Source organism: Cherax quadricarinatus, chromosome 39 (genome assembly GCF_038502225.1).
Source record: "Cherax quadricarinatus isolate ZL_2023a chromosome 39, ASM3850222v1, whole genome shotgun sequence".
Taxonomy (NCBI): Eukaryota; Metazoa; Arthropoda; class Malacostraca; order Decapoda; family Parastacidae; genus Cherax; species Cherax quadricarinatus.
Genome location: NC_091330.1, coordinates 10,181,149 through 10,202,506, shown reverse-complemented (window position 1 = coordinate 10,202,506; position 21,358 = coordinate 10,181,149). Strand labels below are relative to the sequence as shown.

General features: G+C 42.9%; 1 protein-coding gene across 1 annotated transcript; it reads right to left on the bottom strand.

Annotated features, from left to right (window-relative positions):
* Positions 1-417: 417 nt before the first annotated feature.
* LOC128696223 (uncharacterized) lies at positions 418-19,652 on the bottom strand. The gene is made up of 3 exons (XM_053787348.2): positions 18,789-19,652; positions 2,713-3,050; positions 418-1,130 (listed from the first exon to the last, which is right to left on the bottom strand). The coding sequence occupies exons 1-3, from the start codon at positions 19,398-19,400 to the stop codon at positions 878-880; spliced, it is 1,203 nt and encodes a 400-aa protein (XP_053643323.2). The 5' UTR covers positions 19,401-19,652; the 3' UTR covers positions 418-877.
* Positions 19,653-21,358: the final 1,706 nt, after the last annotated feature.

Here is a 21,358-nt window from a genome sequence, read left to right as displayed (position 1 = left end):
GCAGAGAACTGATTCTTCCTCACATGGAGACTAAGAATCTAATTTGCATTCTTTAACTAGAGTGTAGGTAAATATACGCCCATTCATTCTCAATTAACATTACTCTGATGGGGGAAAAATCTATTTTTAGGGACACAAATAATCAAATAATATATGAATTTGCTGAGTCCAAATTGTGAAAAAGCTTTAATTGGAACAACGTTTCGCTCTGCGTAGAGCTGTATGGAGGCAATATGTTCGCTCTGCGCAGAGCGAGACGTTGTTCCAGTAAGAGTCTTCTGAATTTCTAGTCCGAAACACAGTATTTACTAGCGAAACTTGATGAGAAAAATGAATGTTTTACATAAATGTTTGTCTCTTGTCAGAAAACGCTAAGTGAATGTGATCACATTCACTTACAAGAGTGAGTGAGCTCTCATTATATCTTTTTTTTTTTTGAAGTCAGGCAGTGCAAGTTTCCTGGGGATTTTTTGTATTGTAATTACAATATCGTTTAGGAACTGTGAAATATTTTGTTTTTTTTCACACCAATGTATTTCACTCATCGGAATTTTTCAACGCCAGTTTTTTTTTTCTGGAGGATAAGTCACAATTTTTTTTGTTTATATTTTTTTTCGTGAAGTGTTTCGTAAGTTTTCCTTAAGTTTTGTAACAGCTGCGTTTGTATTTTGAGTCGTGTGTTTATATGAGCACTTTTCTTATTCACTTGTACTCCCATAGTCGTTCCACAGATCAGTTGAGAATCCACACGCCCATCGAAACGCCCGCACGCCCATTCAAACGCCCGCACGCCCATTCAAACGCCCACACGCCCATCGAAGCGCCCACACGCCCATCCAAACGTCCGCATGCCCATTCAAACGCCCGCACTCCTACCCTATGGTTGGATATTGTGCTGCCACCATGCCAAGGCTTCCAGCAGGTCTTGTTCCTCCCGGCCGTAGTTCCTCGTCTCCTCACCCTCGCTCTTGATGACGCCCACGCCCACGCCCAGGGAGGAGGACGACGATGAAGACGGCGAGGTGGTTGAAGACGACAGTTTGTCGTTGTAAAAGGTGTGCGCGGGGGACTGTCCTTCTTCAGAATCCGATGGAGAGGTCCTCAGAAAGGCTCCAGCAACACCATCGTATCTACGGAAGAAAAATGAGACGTTACAACGATTTATAGAGCAGAAAATCGCTGTTGACAAAGACTACTGCACTACATCATATGAAGACTTCAGACGCAGTGAGCAAAGAGGAAATGAGTTGGTGAGAGCAGTGTTGTCACAAAGGCGAGGCGAAACCTGACCTCCAATTGTAAATTGATTGTCGCGTTTTGCTCCAAGTTTTAGCGTGAATATGAGTTAATAGATGCGTGTGTGTGTGTGTGTATGTGTGTGTGTGTGTGTGATAAACACGGAAGGAGACACTAAGAGCATTATACCAGTACTACATCGTAGAGATGGACAGTAATACCAGAACCACCGGATAAAGAGAGGGAGAGAGAGAGAGAGAGAGAAAGCAGTGACAGTACTACAAGAGAGAGAGAGAGAGAGCAGTGACAGTACTACAAAAGAGAGAGATTATTATCAGTAACAGCTCTTAGCTTGTAAACAAAGATAAGAACCTTAACCTTGTAAAACCCTGTGTAAAAAAAAAATACTGTGTGTGAGCGAGAGAGAGAGAGAGAGAGAGAGAGAGAGAGAGTAATATCAACATCACTAAGAGGGAAGCAGCTGCTGTATAAAAAACAGCATATATAAATAGAAGTAACTGTAGCAAGTAACTCAACACCGGAACTCTCAGACGCAGGATGAAGTCACATGAAGTATATACTGAATAAAGACGCAACACCGACCAATAACAAAAGTCTTCCCCACATTGCATATGTACCATATGTATGCAGCGCTAGTAAATAAACGAACACCAATCATGACTCTCAACAGGGTGTCTCTGAGGGTATTATCCACGATGTAAGCCATGGATGAGAGGTGAGAGTCGCGGCTCTCACTACCAAGGTCTAGGGATCAATTTCCCGACCGGAAAAGAGCAACATACGATAGAGAATCCTGCTGGAATATGTATTTCAGGAATTAAGAATTAATTCCTGAAATACATTAAAAAAAATTCAGTTTCAGCACAGATGAAAAAAATATGTTATTCTCATGGGGAGCGTTAACCCCTTAATGAATATATAGCTCATGGAGTGGGGGAGTGTTGGGAATGGAAGGCATTCAGGCAACTGGAGCACAGACCCAATTCCCTAGATCAAGAGCCCCTTACCAGCATCAAGGAACCTCCCTTGAGGGGAAAAAATACGTTCACATGTTCACAACATTCAAAATTCCTAGAAACGAAAATGAGAAAGTAAATAAAGAATCTGCAAAGTGTGGAAGCAGGAGAAAGGGAAAATGGAAACTAAACTCACAAATGAACCAAGGAAATCTAAGACAAAACATCTTCAGCATGAAGGAAGAGAATTTATCACTAGGAAGCTGCAAAATCGGTACATATATTTACATATAAACACAACAAAATCCACGAGTCTGGGGGTGTGTTACACTCTGACTACTATTATTTAAGTCTCAATAAACACACACACACACACACACACACACACACACACCACACGGGTAAAAAGCACACGGGATACATTTCCCAGCCACCGACGTCGACAAAAATCCTCTGAAAACAGAGTTTGCAAGACAATACACCGTGGTGGGGAACTCACCTGAGGGAGGCTGGTGACTGGAAGGTCTCATCCACCACAGGAAGCTTCAGGATATGCGACTCTATAGCAGGGTGGGCCTGCAAGAACACCTGGGGATGTTGATGCAGCAGCTGCTGCTGCTGATGGTGATGGTGCTGGAGATGGTGTTGGTGGAGGTGGGTGGCGACTGGGGTGGGCACGAGTGAGGGTGGCTGGGTGGTCGGCGGGTGGTCGTCCAGGAGCAGCTGGAGACCACGGATGTAGTCCACGGCACAACGCAGAGTCTCCACTTTGCTCAGCTTCTTCTTGCGGGCGGCCTGAGGAACGTGCTGGCGAAGAATGGCGAACCCCTGCGACACCTGTGTGTACGAGAGGGAGGTAGAACGAGTGATCATGCTTAGGTAGACCCTAGCAAACCTCTACGATATCTGTGAACGAGAGGGAAATAAAATGAGTAGTCATGCTCAGGTAGAATCCAGCGAACTCCTACGATGAAAAATGAGACACTTGTGCAGCATTTGGGTATCATTACTAAAGAAGCGTTTCGCTGGCCAGTGACTTCTTCAGTCCATTACAGAGAAGGGTGGAAGATGAAAAGGATTTTGAGGTAATCAGTCTCATTCCATCTTGAGATGGAGTGAATATTGATGGACGGAACACATCGACTCCAGTATTAGGGACTGATTACCTCAAACTCCTCTCCATCTTCCACCATTCTTCTCTGTATTGGACTGAAGAAGCCACTGACTAGCGAAACGAAATGTTGCATAAATGTGAAATTCTTCAACTTGTCGGTTTTCTAAACCATTTGCAACAAAAGTCCTACGATATCCGTGAACGAGAGAGAGAGAGAGGTTATATAACGCCCTGTTGGACCTCCCTTGAAGGGGTAGGAAACAGAAATAACAGCAACGAAAAATGATAACGCGAGATACTTGTAAACAAAAAAAAAAAAGATAGAGAGAAGAGAATAGAGGAGAAAACAAACGACCTTGAAGCACAACCAACTTATGTGGAACGTGAAGAGAGGTCAAGTAACGGAAGACAGGAGGGAGAAACACTTCTGCTGCGAGCACTAGATAAGCTGAAGTTAGAATGTAATGATACCGACATTACGGATGACAGGACAAACTTGCATAACAGCCAGTATTTCAACTTTACCAGTTTCTTCCACAGAAAAAAGACAAAGACCAGAAATCAGTCCAGATTTTTCCCTCTAAGATCTACCAGCCTTTAAAGCAAATATTTAGGACTCTTTCTGACTCTGTATTTGGATAGGTGACTCTTTCTGACTCTGTATTTGGATAGGTTTCATTTGGAGAGACATAGGTCTCCAGGACTGAACCGTATCCAGTAAAGTGTCAACACTTGTATCATTTCATCCACAACATCGTTGACTTAAGAAATTACGATTGCGAACAGCTCACGGAACAGGTGGATTTGGAATCCATGACGAGACAGCCTTGATACTAGGAGGCTGATGCTCTAACTGCACCATGCCGGCCAGATAAGGGTCGCCCAGCTAGGTGTAGTTCTTAACACACTAGGCAGGTTCGCATGGGCCCCACTGTAGCGACACTGCAGGTCACAGTGGAAGGAAGCCAATGCTTAGGTGAATTTTATTAGACCAGCAGCTGCAAATTGAAACCTAGTATAACAACAGATAGGAGATGAGAAGACGGAAGAGAGGGAAGAGAAGAAGATGCAAGGTTAATAGTTCATCACGACAGTAACTTGCTTGGCAAACACAAAAGTTGAGACACAGTCAATGGGCAAATTTTGTGCATAAGAAAGAAGTGAAAGACAAACAACAAGAGTCCTTATAATTTATATGAAGGTTGTTGAGAATTAATGGAGAGAGAAAGAAAGAGAGAGGAGACTTTAACCCACGTGTTGATGTTGATATTTGAGCCTCTTGGCAACACAACGAAGTCTTCCTTGATACAAGAGCTGAAGCCATACTGGCATTGTTACACCGTTGCTCTGCTAGCAAACGGGGCTTAAGACTTTAAACAACAAAGACAGCTTTTTGAATGCCTGTGTAAATCTCAAAGAGAAACAGGAATATGAAAATTATGTGATTGACCCTGTCGATGATATTAGTTGAGAGAGAGAGAGAGAGAGAGAGAGAGAGAGAGAGAGAGAGAGAGAGAGAGAGAGAGAGAGAGAGAGAGAGAGAGAGAGAGAGAGAGAGAGAGAGAGAGAAGAGGACTGAAATGAGAGAGGAAGTAGGTAACAGATATTAAAAAGAGAGTCTGAAGGAGACGATAACAAGAAAAGAGATGGATCAAGGAACGGAGGGGAAACAAAAACAGCATTTTCATTTCACCAAAACCAGTGCCGAACGCCAATAGCCTGACCGATCAGAGACCAAGCCTCCATTAGCGGACGGTGACTCGAACCTCCACATCAGAACCAGGAAAGACACAGGCTGAGGGAGACGAATCCCTGACTGCTAAAAAAAAATCCATCAGCTCAAGACACACTTTTATCATAACAAACAATATAATAATAATAACAAATAACAGTAGCCACTCACGAAAATAACTATTGACAAACTTAAATGTTTTGTATATTCAGAGGGGGGGGCAGCGACCCCCAGAGGCAATAAACGAGATGAAACATGTTCCCGCACCAAGAATTGTGGGATAAGAGAGACAAGTGAAGTGTAATGCCATCTTTTATTGATAATGTTTCTTACACCATACGTCATACCACAGTGATTCATGGCCACGGAGCTGGCCACAGTGATCCATGGCCACGGAGCTGGCCACAGTGATTCGTGGCCACGGAGCTGGCCACAGTGATTCGTGGCCACGGAGCTGGCCACAGTGATTCATGGCCACGGAGCTGGCCACAGTGATCCATGGTCACCGAGCTGGCCACAGTGATCCATGGTCACCGAGCTGGCCACAGTGATCCATGGTCACCGAGCTGGCCACAGTGATCCATGGTCACGGAGCTGGCCACAATGATCCATGGCCACGGAGCTGGCCACAGTGATCCATGGTCACCGAGCTGGCCACAATGATCCATGGCCACGGAGCTGGCCACAGTGATCTATGGTCACGGAGCTCTCCATCGTGATCCATGGTCGCGGAGGTGGCCACAATGATCCATATCCTCGGAGCTGGCCACAATGATCCATGGTCACGAAACTGGTCACAGTGATCCATGGCCACGGAGCTGGCCACAGTGATCCATGACCACGGAACTGGCCACAGTAATCCATGACCACGGAGCTGGCCACAGTGATCCATGATCAAGGAGCTGGCCACAGTGATCCATGACCACGGAGCTGCCCACAATTATCCATGGCCACGGAGCTGGCCACAGTGATCAATGACCACGGAGCTGGCCACAGTGATCCATGGCCACGGAGCTGGCCAAAGTTATCCATGGCCACGAACCTGGCCGCCGTGATCCACGGTCGCGGAGGTGGCCACAATGATCCATAGCCTCGAAGCTGGCCGCAATGATCCATGGTCACAAAGCTAGCCACAGTGATCCATGGTCACGGAGCTGGCCACAGTGACCCATGACCACGGAACTGGCCACAGTAATCCATGACCACGGAGGTGGCCACAATCATCCATGACCACGGAGCTGGCCACAGTGATCCATGACAACGGAACTGCCCACAATGATCCATGGCCACGGAGCTGGCCACAATGATCCATGGCACGGAGCTGGTCACAATGATCCATGACCACTGAGCTAACCACAGTGATCCATGACCACGGAGCTGGCCACAGTGATCCGTGACCACGGAGCTGGCCACAGTGATCCATGCACGATTGCGGTAACTAGTGATATGGTTCTCAGACAAATAGAGAAATTAAAACCTAACAAATCCCCAAGCCCTGATGAACTGTTTGCAAGGGTGTTAAAGGAATGTAAAGAGGAACTTAATATACCTTTGGCTAATCTTTTCAACATATTACAAATTGGTATAGTGCCTGATAAATGGAAAACGTAATACCTATTTACAAGGCAGGTGATATGTCCTTAGCTTCGAACTATAGACCAGTAATCCTTACCTCCATAGTGGGAAAATTTATGGAATCAATAATTGCCGAAGCAATTCGTAGCCTTCTCGAAAGACATAAATTGATTGATGAATCTCAGCACGGTTTTACAAAGGGGCGTTCCTGTCTTACAAATTTACTAACTTTCTTCACTAAGGTGTTTGAGGAGGTAGATCATGGTATTGAATATGATATTGTGTATATGGACTTCAATAAGGCTTTCGATAGAGTTCCACATCAGAGGCTATTGAGGAAACTTAAGGCACACGGAATAGAAATTTTTTTCCTGGGTTGAGGCATGGTTGACGAATAGGCAGCAGAGAATTTGCATAAATGAAAAGAAATCAGAATGGGGGCACGTCGCAAGCGGTGTTCCACAGGAGTCAGTGTTGGGCCCCTTGTTGTTCACAATCTACATAAACGACATAGATGAGGGAATAAATAGCGACATAAGCAAATTTGCTGATGACATCAAAATAGGCCGTCCAATTCATTCTAATGAGGACATTAGAGCACTCCAGGATGATTTGAATAGACTCATGCAGTGGTCGGATAAGTGGCAGATGCAGTTTAATATAGACAAATGATAAAGTTCTAAATGTTGGAAAGGAGAATAACCATGCCACATATAAACTAAATAATGTAGATCTTAATATTACGGATTGCGAAAAGGATTTAGGAGTTCTGGTTAGTAGTAATCTAAAACCAAGACAACAGTGCATCAGCGTTCGCAGTAAAGCTAACAGAATTCTTGGCTTCATATCAAGAAGTATAAAGAATAGAAGTCCTCAGGTTGTTCTTCAACTCTATATATCTTTGGTTAGGCCTCATTTAGATTATGCTGCACAGTTTTGGTTACCGTATTACAGAATGGATATATATAGGCACTGGAAAGCGTACAAAGGAGGATGACAAAGTTGATCCCATGTATCAGAAATCTTCCCTATGAGGATAGACTAAGGGCCCTGAATCTGCACTCTCTAGAAAGACGTAGAATTAGGGGGGGGGGGATATGGTCGAGGTGTATAAATGGAAAACAGGAATTAATAAAGGGGATGTAAATAGCGTGCTAAAAAAAATCTAACATAGACAGGACTCGCAGCAATGACTTTAAATTGGAAAAATTCAGAATCAAGAAGGATATAGGAAAGCACTTGTTTGGCAATAGTGTGGATGAGTGGAACAAACTCCCGAGTGTGATGAATGCTTTGGAAAACCGACAAGTTGAAGATTGAGACACTTATGCAACATATGGGAATCTTTATTCAGGAAACGTTTCGCCACACAGTGGCTTCATCAGTCCAATACAAAGCAGAAGGTTTAAGGAGAGGAGGAGTATGAGGTAATCAGTCCCTCAACATCATGGGATCTTGGTACAAAGACTTCAACGCTTGCCCAACCTTTGGACGACGACCTACTTACACTAGTGGCAGGTCCCACTGTGATCCCGCCTCCTCCTGCTTGGACTCATCTCACCGCAGTATATAAGCCACCTCTCTGGCCCTGTGCTGCACTTCCTACAAGAGTGATGGACTGAACACATCGATTCCAGGTTGAGGGACTGATTACCTCAAAACTTCTACTCTCTTTACCCATTTCTACTTTGTATTGGACTGATGAAGCCACTGTGTGGCGAAACGTTTCTTCAATAAAGATTCCCATGTGTTGCATAAGTGTCTCAATTCTTCAACTTGTCGGTTTTCAAAACCATTCATCACACCACGGAGCTGGCCACAAAGATCCATGACCACGGAGCTGGCCACAATGATCCATGACCACGGAGCTGGCCACAGTGATCCATGACCACGGAGCTGGCAACAATGATCCATGACCACGGAGCTGGCCACAAAGATCCATGACCACGGAGCTTGCCACAATGATCCATGACCACGGAGCTTGCCACAGTGATCCATGACCACGGAGCTGGCCACAGTGATCCATGACCACGGAGCTTCCACAGTGATCCATGACCACGGACCTAGCCACAGTGATCCATGACCACGGAGCTGCCACAATGATCCATGACCACGGAGCTTGCCACAGTGATCCATGACCACGGAGCTTGCCACAGTGATCCATGACCACGGAGCTTGCCACAATGATCCATGACCACGGAGCTTGCCACAGTGATCCATAACCACGGAGCTGCCACAATGATCCATAACCACGGAGCTTGCCACAATGAGCCATGACCACGGAGCTTGCCACAGTGATCCATGACCACGGAGCTTGCCACAATGATCCATGACCACGGAGCTTGCCACAATGATCCATGACCACGGAGCTTGCCACAGTGATCCATAACCACGGAGCTTGCCACAGTGATCCATAACCACGGAGCTTGCCACAATGAGCCATGACCACGGAGCTTCCACAGTGATCCATGACCACGGACCTAGCCACAGTGATCCATGACCACGGAGCTTGCCACAATGATCCATGACCGCGGAGCTTGCCACAGTGATCCAGCACCACGGAGCTTGCCTCAGTGATCCATTACCACGGAGCTTGCCACAGTGATCCATAACCACGGAGCTTCCCACAGTGATCCATGACCACGGAGCTGGCCACAGTGATCCATGACCACGGAGCTAACCACAATGATCCATGACCGCGGAGCTGCCACAATGATCCATGACCACGGAGCTTGCCACAGTGATCCATGACCACGGAGCTGCCACAATGATCCATGACCACGGAGCTAACCACAACGATCCATGACCACGGAACTGGCCACAATGATCCATGACCATGAAACTAGCCACAAACGGATCTTTCCTCACTGCAACAGACGAACTCTGTGTAACAGTGAACAGACAGTAGCGTTACTTTACTTTTGAATTCCTTTACCTTGCTTTTTAATTCAATTTAAAACTTTATATAAGATAATTGAGGCTGGATTAAGAGTTCTCAGTCTTAAGTTGTTTATTCTTGTCTCTGAGATTTCTTATACATTAGAACACAGACAAGGATGTTCGAGTGACAGTAAAGGTATTTAATCTACTTTATACGTCCCTGGGTTCTGGAGCAGAGGTGAGGGAGGGAGGGGATGGGAGGGGGTGGAATGGGAGATGGTGGGATGGGGAAGGGGAGGACGGGGGAACCTTCCGGTTCCTTTGTCCGGTTTGCCTTGACCTTTTTTCCGTTGAGTGTGTGTGTGTGTGTGTCTGTCTGTCCTCTCTTGCTTCCCCTGAGGATGATGCTTTCAGTCTCACCCCGGGGATGATGCTCGCAACCTCACCCTGGGGATGATGCTCGCAACTTCACCCTGGGGATGATGCTTGCAACCTCACCCTGGGTATGATGCTCTTAGCCTTGAAATGGTTTTCAGCCTCTTCCCGGAATGCTCTCAGCCTCACCCAAGGAATATTACTCTCAGTCTCACCCTCCCCCCCCCCTCCCTCCTGGGATGCTGCTCTTAGTCTCATCCACAGGATGCTGCTTAGTCTCACCTCTGGCATACCGCTCTCTGTCTTATTCCTGTGATACCGCTCTCAGTTTCACCCCGGGGACACCTTTCTCAGTTTAATCCCGGGGATGCTGTTCTCTACTCTAGGTGATTCTCAGCCTCACCCCCGAGGAAATCCTTTGTCGGCAATAACAGAATTTCCAAGCAAATCACGTAAACAACAAAATCTCCTTCCTAACCAGTTTTTTAAAAGGGTGGAGGGGTAAGCCAGCGGAAGGCCTCGATCAGATGACCAAAAGCTTCTGTGGCGGGTCATCGCGTCAGGAAACACTTGTCCTGTTTCCTGATGAATCTTACCTAACCTAACCTCCTTCCTGACACCATTGAGGAATTTGATACTACGAGGAAAATTAGCCAAGAAAGAGAGAGAGAGAGAGAGAGAGAGAGAGAGAGAGAGAGAGAGAGAGATGACCTGAGTACATATTCCTCGACTCTGACACTTCTCTTTCAGACTCTGACTCTTCTACAAAGAGTAATTTACAAAAACGAAAATATATTTTATTATTATTTAGCAAAATTAGGCACATCAACAGTGTTCTGCTAGGCTATTCTGCATGGTAGTTACACAGTGGAAGTCAATGCTCTGCTTCATGGTAATATTCCGTCGCGAAAAATGCGGCTCATAGCGTTGAAATCTGTCATCCTGAGCTGGGACTCTTCGGTGAGGCAATGAAGACATCGTAAGTATAACAATAAAGGTTTATCGACTATGGCAACTTCGAAGGGTTCCTTCCAGGCTAGCTGGAGCTACTGCCACTTGGGAACTGTTATCTCTTAGGATAACCTATTCCATACATAGGAGAAATTAAATTAAAACAGGTAGGGGAACTTTTTTTTTTTTACGTAACTAAGAGACGGCAATCATGCTGACAGAGGCGTCAGGACGGACTTAAGTTACAAAGGGAGGATCACAAGTATCTGTTTTAAAATAGGCTCTGTTCCTGTTATCTGTAAATGACCAGTGTAAGGTTTGTACAGTGTCTGCACTCTGAAGGAGGAGTGTACAGTGTCTGCACTCTGAAGGAAGTGTACAGTGTCTGCACTCTGAAGGAAGTGTACAGTGTCTGCACTCTGAAGGAAGTGTACAGTGTCTGCACTCTGAAGGAGGAGTGTACAGTGTCTGCACTCTGAAGTAGGAATGTAGAGTGCTTGCACTCTGAAGGAGGAGTGTACAATGTCTGCACTCTTAAGGAGGAGTGTACAGTGTCTGCACTATGAAGGAGGAGTGCACAGTGTCTGCACTCTGAAAGAGTGTACAGTGTCTGCAATCTGAAGGAGGAATGTACAATGTCTGCACTCTTAAAGAGAAGTGTACAGTGTCTGCATTCTGAATGAGTGTACAGTGTCTACACTCTTAAGGAGGAATGTACAATGTCTGCACTCTTAAGGAGTGTACAGTGTGTGCACTATGAAGGAGGAGTGTACAGTGTCTGCACTCTGAAGGAGTGTACAGTGTCTGCACTCTGAAGGAGTGTACAGTGTCTGCACTCTGAAGGAGTGTACAGTGTCTGCACTCTGAAGGAGTGTACAGTGTCTGCACTCTGAAGGAGGAGTGTAGTGTCTGCACTCTGAAGGAGTGTAGTGTCTGCACTTTGAAGGAATGTACAGTGTCTGCACTCTTAAGGAGGAATGTAGAATGTCTACACTCTTAAGGAGGAGTGTACAGTGTTTGCACTATGAAGGAGTGTACAGTGTCTGCACTCTGAAGAAGGAGTGTGCAGTGTCTGCACTCTGAAGGAGTGTACAGTGTCTGCACTCTGAAGAAGGAGTGTGCAGTGTCGATGTGTTAAAAATATTCGTGTATCGCAGCTGAACTCTTTACCAGGCTGAGAAGAAGGAGTGTACAGTGTCTGCACTCTGAAGAAGGAGTGTACAATGTCTGCACTCTGAAGAAGGAGTGTACAATGTCTGCACTCTGAAGAAGGAGTGTACAATGTCTGCACTCTGAAGAAGGAGTGTACAATGTCTGCACTCTGAAGAAGGAGTGTACAATGTCTGCACTCTGAAGAAGGAGTGTACAATGTCTGCACTCTGAAGAAGGAGTGTACAGTGTCTGCACTCTGAAGAAGGAGTGTACAGTGTCTGCACTCTGAAGAAGGAGTGTACAATGTCTGCACTCTGAAGAAGGAGTGTACAATGTCTGCACTCTGAAGAAGGAGTGTACAATGTCTGCACTCTGAAGAAGGAGTGTACAATGTCTGCACTCTGAAGAAGGAGTGTACAATGTCTGCACTCTGAAGAAGGAGTGTACAATGTCTGCACTCTGAAGAAGGAGTGTACAATGTCTGCACTCTGAAGAAGGAGTGTACAATGTCTGCACTCTGAAGAAGGAGTGTACAATGTCTGCACTCTGAAGAAGGAGTGTACAGTGTCTGCACTCTGAAGAAGGAGTGTACAGTGTCTGCACTCTGAAGAAGGAGTGTACAATGTCTGCACTCTGAAGAAGGAGTGTACAGTGTCTGCACTCTGAAGAAGGAGTGTACAGTGTCTGCACTCTGAAGAAGGAGTGTACAGTGTCTGCACTCTGAAGAAGGAGTGTACAGTGTCTGCACTCTGAAGAAGGAGTGTACAGTGTCTGCACTCTGAAGAAGGAGTGTACAATGTCTGCACTCTGAAGAAGGAGTGTACAATGTCTGCACTCTGAAGAAGGGACTGACCACCTCGAACTATTTCTCCAAGGTTATTGGACTGATTACATCATCTATACCTCGCTATAATCCTCTATGTGAATGCACGTCAAACGTAAATGTGTTAAAAATATTCGTGTATCGCAGCTGAACTCTTTACCAGGCTGAGGGACTGACCACCTCGAACTATTTCTCCAAGGTTATTGGACTGATTACATCATCTATACCTCGCTATAATCCTCTATGTGAATGCACGTCAAACGTAAGAGCAGTTACCGGAGAACGGTGCACCAGAGAGGAACCAAACTCTCATGCACTCAAAAAAAAAAAAAAAAACTGACAACTTTCATACGTTTGTTAAATACTTGATGCTAGAAGTAAGAAGAGATAGATTGCTTGACCTAAGTATTAGACGGAATTCCTTCAGTGTAAAGTATCGAATCAGACCGAATCCAATTTCCTCCTGTTCCCCCCTGCGTTGTGTAACCTTAATGGCTTAGTACTTTCTCAGGCATAAATTAACAACAACAATAATAATAATAATAATAATAATAATAATAATAATAATAATAATAATAATAATAATAATAATAATAATAATAATAATAATAATAATATCAATAACAAAACTAATATATTTTGGGTGGAAAAAGACATTTGATAACTACAAATAAAAATCTTAGAAGTCCACAAGAAAACTTACATAGTTACGTTAATAAGACACGACATGAGTTCATAGCATTTTATTTTGAAGGCGTTTGGTCCACCTGGGACTGTATCAGTTCTCGAACATCTTAATAAAATGACATGACCCTCATAGTGTGTCTTCTTAACATACTCGGCCTGATGCAATCAGTCCAATAACCTCGGAGAAATACTTCGAAGTGGTAAGTCCCTCAGCCTGGTAAAGAAATTAGCACCATCAACAGAAACAGCAAAGAGGCTACAGTTGCAAGTCGAGAGACTATGCAGCGCTGAGAACACTGAAGAAAATATTTGGTCAGAAGAAGTGCTGGAGGCTGGACTGTGCCTCTGGATGACACGAAACACTGCACCCAAAAGAAAATGTAAAGAATTACGTGAAAAACTAAACATGAAAGAGGGTACACAATGAGCTGATCTATATTTCAGCCATTACAAATAGGTAATTACACCCTGGAAGCAATTATAAGTGTTTGGAATAACAGCCAAAAACACAAGAGATTTAAGTATAAACATAATCATGTATATTACTGTGTTATCTTGTAACATTTTGATATATGGATGTGCTCACTATATATATTTGTTTTAAAAAGTCAGTAAAGTTCCTCGCAACATATTTTTTTTAAATTACGGAGCATTTGCAGTAGAAAATAAACAATACCAGTCACGGTATTGTGCCTTTTTTTATTACATTACTAAAATGAATGGAAAAAATCGTTTGAAAGGTAACCGGGAATAAAGAAAACGAGGAAGATTATGCTCATTGTATAACGTCAGTAGTAATTGTGATGGTAATTTGTTTGTCATCATAAATATTGGAAAACTTCTAACGCGGATTTTAGTCACATGGTGACCAGGTCATCGGAGCTGTTGGTCATCTGACCAAAGTTTCCGCTGACTGGTTGGTTAATTGGTTTTTAAAGCTTGTTGACTACACGAGGCTTATCAACGTTTGCATGTTACCTCTCCACAGCCAGTCAAGATACCTTTAATCACCTAAAATAGAAGTTAAAAATCAACTCTCAGTGTATATACGCTGATTGATATACACTTCTCAGCGTACATATCTTTCGCCTTCCGCTGGCTCCCCTGTCCATTCCGTAAACTAAATAAATAGAAAGAAAGAATTGAGCACCACAAGAATCAACTCTGAATCCATTATGTATTTTTAGTTAGTTATCTGCTCTCTGAACACTCATTTATATTAATTTGTTTGCTGTTAACACAACAATTGTCTACAAGACCAGATTTCAAAATAATTGACAGTTCCTTAAGAAAGATATTAGTAAAGTGAACAGGGGCAATAATGATGGGTGATTAAAAGGCAAGAAGAGTGACTGAAGGGAAGGAAATGGTGGGAATGAAGGAGAGGAACAGAGGATAGAAGAGCAGGGCGTCTACATACAGAAATGAATTATTATTATTATTATTATTATTATTATTATTATTATTATTATTATTAGCAGTAGCAGCAGTAGTAGTAACTTGGGAAAGTGTTATGAACAAAGATGACTTGATCCGAGGGAGCAAAGAGCTTTCTCAATTTCCCTTGATCAAGAGCCCCTCATCTTAGAGCAAGAAAGCAGGGAAAATTCCCATCAACTGAAAAATTCGAAAATAAGCAAGCGGAATCACTCACAAGTTATGAAATCTAAACTCTGGCTTTTTTAGTGCGACTTTGACACCTACAGGGTTAAAACTTGGGAGGCAAGATAGAGGCCTGAAACAATATATTATCTGGGAGGAAAACGGCTGCAGAAATGAGAGCTGAAGACCTGAAGGAAAACACTGCACCGAACGTATCACCAATACGCACACATGAACCCAGGTGATCCATAATTATTAATAATATACATTACTGACATGTTGAGGAATAAGATAAAAGTCCAACACTTGGTTATCTTTACTGAAGATACATTTTCCCTGTGCAGCTCATCAACCTAGAAATAAGTGTTAGAAAAAAACTACACCAGCCCGATTTAGCTTCAGAGGGGAGGACCGAGAGCTAAACTTTATATTTCTTTATCAACAGAAACAGGAAAGTGGAAATTAGGTAAGGGCTCGCACACAGTCCGAAACTCGACCCCTGCAACCACATAAAGGTGAGCACACACACACACACACACACACACACACACACACACACACACACACACACACACACACACACACACACACACACACACACACACTGTCACACACACACACATACACACACACTAGACAGACATACACGCAAACAAAGTGACTTACATTTCCACGGTAAACACAACTGTCTTCCACAAGTGAAAAATCAAAATGCGCGTATTTTCCCAACCCGAAATTAATTCCCTAAATAAAACCAGCAACGGACATCAGCAAACTCGTCAGATGAACGCCTCAAAACAATCCGGCAAACTCAGGAATGAAGAAAAACATGGAAGACAAGAACGAAAGTGAAGAAGACATAAGAAATACACAAGTAGGGATAGGAGCAAATAAAGAAGGTTGACTTCAATTAAAAAATAAAAAGAAATGTGTTGTAAAGATAGTATGAAAAACAGCAGGAAAAAGAGGAGGAGACGTATGGTATAATAGGAAGAGAATTAAGAAAACGAGGATGAAGAAAATGGGAGGGGAAGGAAAACAGGAAGAGAAAGAAGACGAAGCGAAGGAGAAGGTAGAGGATGAGGAGGAGAAAAACCAGGAGAACAAGGAAGCTGAGGAAGAAGAGGAAGTGAAAGAAGAAGAAGAAGAGGGAATGCAAGGATGGAAAAGGAAAGAAGAAATATGGAAGCACTCAACAGAACAAAGAATGGCCGGGAACATGGAATCTGGCAATCACCAAGACACACACTTACACCAGCAGCTTCTCTCTAAGGAACAACCAAGGAGTTATCCTGGAAGAAGAAGAGGAGGAGAACTGGGGTGAAGGAGGTCACTCGATATCCTTCGGTGCCCACGAGTCTGAAGAATCCGGTGGATGAGAGTAAGATTAGAAACACCCGTTGATGTAAGATGTGTGTGTGTGTGTGTGAGAGAGAGAGAGAGAGAGAGAGAGAGAGAGAGAGAGAGAGAGAGAGAGAGAGAGAGAGAGAGAGAGTAGATTAAGTGTTATATCTCAAAGTATTGATTATACCGTTGCGTTGAGCCAGCCAGTGTTTACTCAACGGCTAGTGCTCGTTGACCGCCTCGTTGCTACTAGCTCAAATGATTCCCACAGACAAGGAATACATTTTCTAAGATTAACGAGCGAGCGTTACAGATTGAGTAATTGTTACAAGTTGAGCAGCACTTGAAAAACCAGCTTAATTTCTTTGGTTAAGAAAGCCAGTTTGACTAACTAGTAAAAGCTGAGGTGACAGTTGCATAGTGGTTCGTCTTTCGAGCAGGACGAGACGTAGGGGCAAGTCTCCTTTCACCTGTTTGCCCTCTGAACGTAGGAGTAAATAGACACCTGGAGGGTGCTAGCCGACTGTTGTGGCTGGTATCCTGGAGTGTGGTGGTAGACCTCAGGTAGTGTGTTGCTTTGAGATGAGCTCAGATAAGATGAAAGCTTATTTTGTAAACTGAACTGAGTAAGAAGGAACAGTTCTATTGAGAAAAATCAGATAGCGAGACTGGTATGTCTGGCGCACACTGCAATGAGAATCGAACCTTTACCCCTCAGTGTTTTTTTTTCCTTAATACCCACATATTCCTTGATACCCCAGATTTTCCTTGATAATACATATTTCCATTAGTACCCCATCGGTATCATATGTATAATATATATATATATATATATATATATATATATATATATATATATATATATATATATATATATATATATATATATATATATATATATATTTATATAGGAGGGGTGTTAATGTTGCAGTTTAAAAACTGTAGTGTAAAGCACCCTTCTGGCAAGACAGTGATGGAGTGAATGATGGTGAAAGTTTTTCTTTTTCGGGCCACCCTGCCTTGGTGGGAATCGGCCAGTGTGATAATAAATATATATATATATATATATATATATATATATATATATATATATATATATATATATATATATATATATACATATATATATATATATGTGTGTGTGTGTGTGTGTGTGTGTGTGTGTGTGTGTCGTGCCGAATAGGTAAAATTGCGATTTTGGCTTAAATAGCAAAGCTCTTCTTGCCGAATAAGACAAGTGAAAATTTATGTATGCAATAATTTCACAAAAATCTTCCTGAACCTAACGAAAAAAATGTATTTCATTGTGTTTGTTTATTATTAAATTATTGTAAACTTATCTAAAATATATTTAGTTGCATTAGGCTAAATTAAATTTCGCTTGTTATAATAAGGTTAGGTAAGCTTTCCAAGTTTCTTTTGGTACAAAATTATTAATTTTTACATTAACATAAATGAAAAACTATAATTTAAACGTATAAGAGAAAATTTTAGAAAGGACTTAATATCTAAATGAGTTCTTGCTAATTGACCAGTTTTACCTATTCGTTACGACTTATATATATATATATATATATATATATATATATATATATATATATATATATATATATATATATATATATATATATATATATATTTATATTTATATATATATATATATATATATATATATATATATATATATATATATATATATATTTATATATATATTAAAAGTTATCTAAAATGCTAGTACCTAATGCTTTTATGAAATAGAATTAACAGTAAGGGGGCTCACATCTCAGTTGTTGGTACCTTCAGCTCACAACCAAAGAACTCGAGTCCAGTTCTGGGCGGGCGGAGATTAGAGCAAGTGCCTCTGTACACCTGTTACCTCTCTTCACCTAGGTGCATATTGTAGGTACATGATTTATATAATAGACTTCTGGAATCATCCTGGGGATAGTAATATACCTGATATAGAATGTGGTTTTGAAATGAGCTTAGGTAGGATAATAGCTTCTAGACCACGGCACGGATGGGTTCTGAACCCATGGTGAGTGAGTCACTCGGCCAGCTGGCCCAGTGGTTTACGTACTGGCCTTGAGTTTTAAGAGTCATTCGCCATGGGTTCAAACCCCACCCGCTCCGTGGCTCGTTTGCAGTCGTGTTATTACGTTTTCGTGAGTCATAACAGCTTCAAATTTTTAAATTCAGCAGTGTGCAGCAATATCTAGCAACACTGATAGGTAAAACAAATGAAATATCTGCTTATATTATTATTAATAATAATAATAATAATAATAATAATAATGACAATCATGAAGAAGTAGCAAGAAGAGCTTCAGTGGGTCTTACTTGTTTGACTCTGTTTCGCTCTCTGGCATTTCTTCTGGAGACTGGAAGACGAACTTCGGAGTCTGAGTAACTAATTCTTCTTCTGCACTTCGATGGTGACAAACTTAGACTCGGGGACGACGAAGGAGACGAAAGGAACACAGGAAAAGGAGAAGATAGAGACGACGACTCTAAATGTTTACCGACGGAGGTAGGCGTTTTGACAAGGGTTGTAACAGCTGAAGAGGTTGGGGATCTTGTGATGGAGTTGGAGACGGTGGAGGTGATGGAGTTCTTAGTTGTTGGAGAGGGTCTGATGGGCGTGAGAGGCTTCAAGGGAGATTTGGTGTTCTGGGGAGAAGACGATTTGATCACAGTACATTTGGAGGAGACTGGTTGAATCCTGAGGTTGACTTTCCCTAATCCGTTTTTGCTGAAGCTCTCAGTTAGCTTAGTGACGGAGCTGGAGGTGATTTTGCTGGTGATGACAGGGATTTTCGCGGATATGTTGACCGCTCTGTTGGTGATATTTTGTAGGTTGGCGGCGTTGGAGGGCTTCAGAACCTCCGGTTTCAGTGGACTCTGCACCTCCACCTTGAGTGGCTTCTGCATGACCGCCACCTCCGTCGACATGGCCGCCCCTCTAGCCTCTAAGTACTTATACTAGCTTGACACTGTCCTTCCTAGAGCATAATTCCTCAGCCAGGGAGGACAGTCCTCAACACACAAGAGAGATCCTGCGCCCAACACACCCACACCACCGATCTAATTTTTCAGACACTAGCGGGTAATAACGGTTTTATCCTCGTCACTTCAAACTTGCCGCCGTTTTGGCCGTTTTCTAGCGCGCGACAATGTCTCCCTACCGACCGTGGCGGTAACGGAATGCGTCTGCGCGTGTCTGGGCTGAAAGACCTACGCGCGTGCATTAGCCCCTCCCACCCCATGTTAGCCCGCCAATCACAATCCCTCCCGCCAAATATTCAGCCAATGAGAAAGCGGGATTCGGGGAGAACCTCCGCCCCCACACACACACGTGCGGCTCGTGCCGTGGGTGGCGCGTGTCCGGTGCGGCGCGTGCCGTCAGCTCTTTGTTGAAGTATCATGCTCTGGCTGCCTCTCCCAGCTTCCACGAACCACTCTAAAGCCTACCAACATTACTCTGTACATTTAAAGAAGCATACGTCGTAATATAACAATAATAAGTAATAACCACGGCAGAAAACATGGTAAAATAATATAGCAGTGATGTTTTTAGGTCTGGCTGGAACAGCTGCGGATGTGAAAACTTATTATCCTCCAGAGTTGCCAACATCAACGCTAAGCTGCCATGTATAGCAATGTTTACCCTCTGAAATCTCATTTCATCAATATAAAAAAACAGCACGAGTAATATACTATGATTTATTGTTAGTGTTGTGTTTTAAGAGGCTGTGAATTCCTGAAGAACGGGAAAAGGGAGCGATTTTTTCCTACGTGGAAGCTAGTTTTTAGCCAGCAATAATAACAGCAGCAGCCACATGGGGACACAATAGACTCACCAGAAATCTCAATTCGCCATAAAAAAGTGTAGTTGTAACTCATTGGATTAGAATAAACCTTCAGCCGACGGCCGGAACAGCAGCCATACATGTTGTGTAGGAAACTCTTCCTTCATTATATTTTGAAACGTTGCTATGGGAACAACCTGGTGTATGAGTGAACGACATATTGTGCAGCAACAATAGGGGTGGCAGGCGGCCTTGGTTTTCATGTTAAATCACTCAATTATATCAATTATGCTAATCTGACCTGAGCTCTGTATCCTAATAGGTTTATGAAACATAAATATTACTTTGGCTCTTTAGCGTATTTTTTTTTTCTTGTCAGATCCTCTCTTCAAAACTGCTTCGTCTTTTGGGAATCTCAGAGAATCGATTTTCTGTTTACAACATTATCTATCTTCCTTTCCCTCCCAGCTTTATCTCATTCCTCTGTCCTCTTGTGTTCCATTCCTGGGCAGGGTCCATAGGTATGCGAAGACTGTAGGAAACTATCCAGCAGTCCTCGTCATCTTTCAGAAAGTTTCCCTTCAGTCACATTGCATAATCTCCATTACCTCAGTCTCTCATCGTCACTAATTCCTACCACATTTCAAAATAGATTACAAACCTAGTCTACGATTATAGAATCTGTCAATTCAGATAATCAGTTATACGTAAAGGAAGATGGATACTATTGGTGCGGTGAGCGATGCTCTCAGAGGTTTGGGCACCAGCTGTTGAGTCGCGGGTGCCAATTGAGTATTTTTATCCTTGTATCAATAACTGAGAACGCGATCGATATATTGATTCGTCATTTCACATGGTGATGTGTATATCTGTTTTTCCGTAAAAATAGTGTTACGCCATGTATGTTATGTATATAAATTTGGTTGTACAGTTTTGTTTTATTTTACTTTAGATTCGTATATATATATATATATATATATATGTGTGTGTGTGTGTGTGTGTTGGATGTTGAAGCTTCGTACCACAACTCTCCTTCTGATTTATTAACTGTTCATTCTCTACATATTAATTTCAGATACAATAACTCCGCTGCCTCCAGTC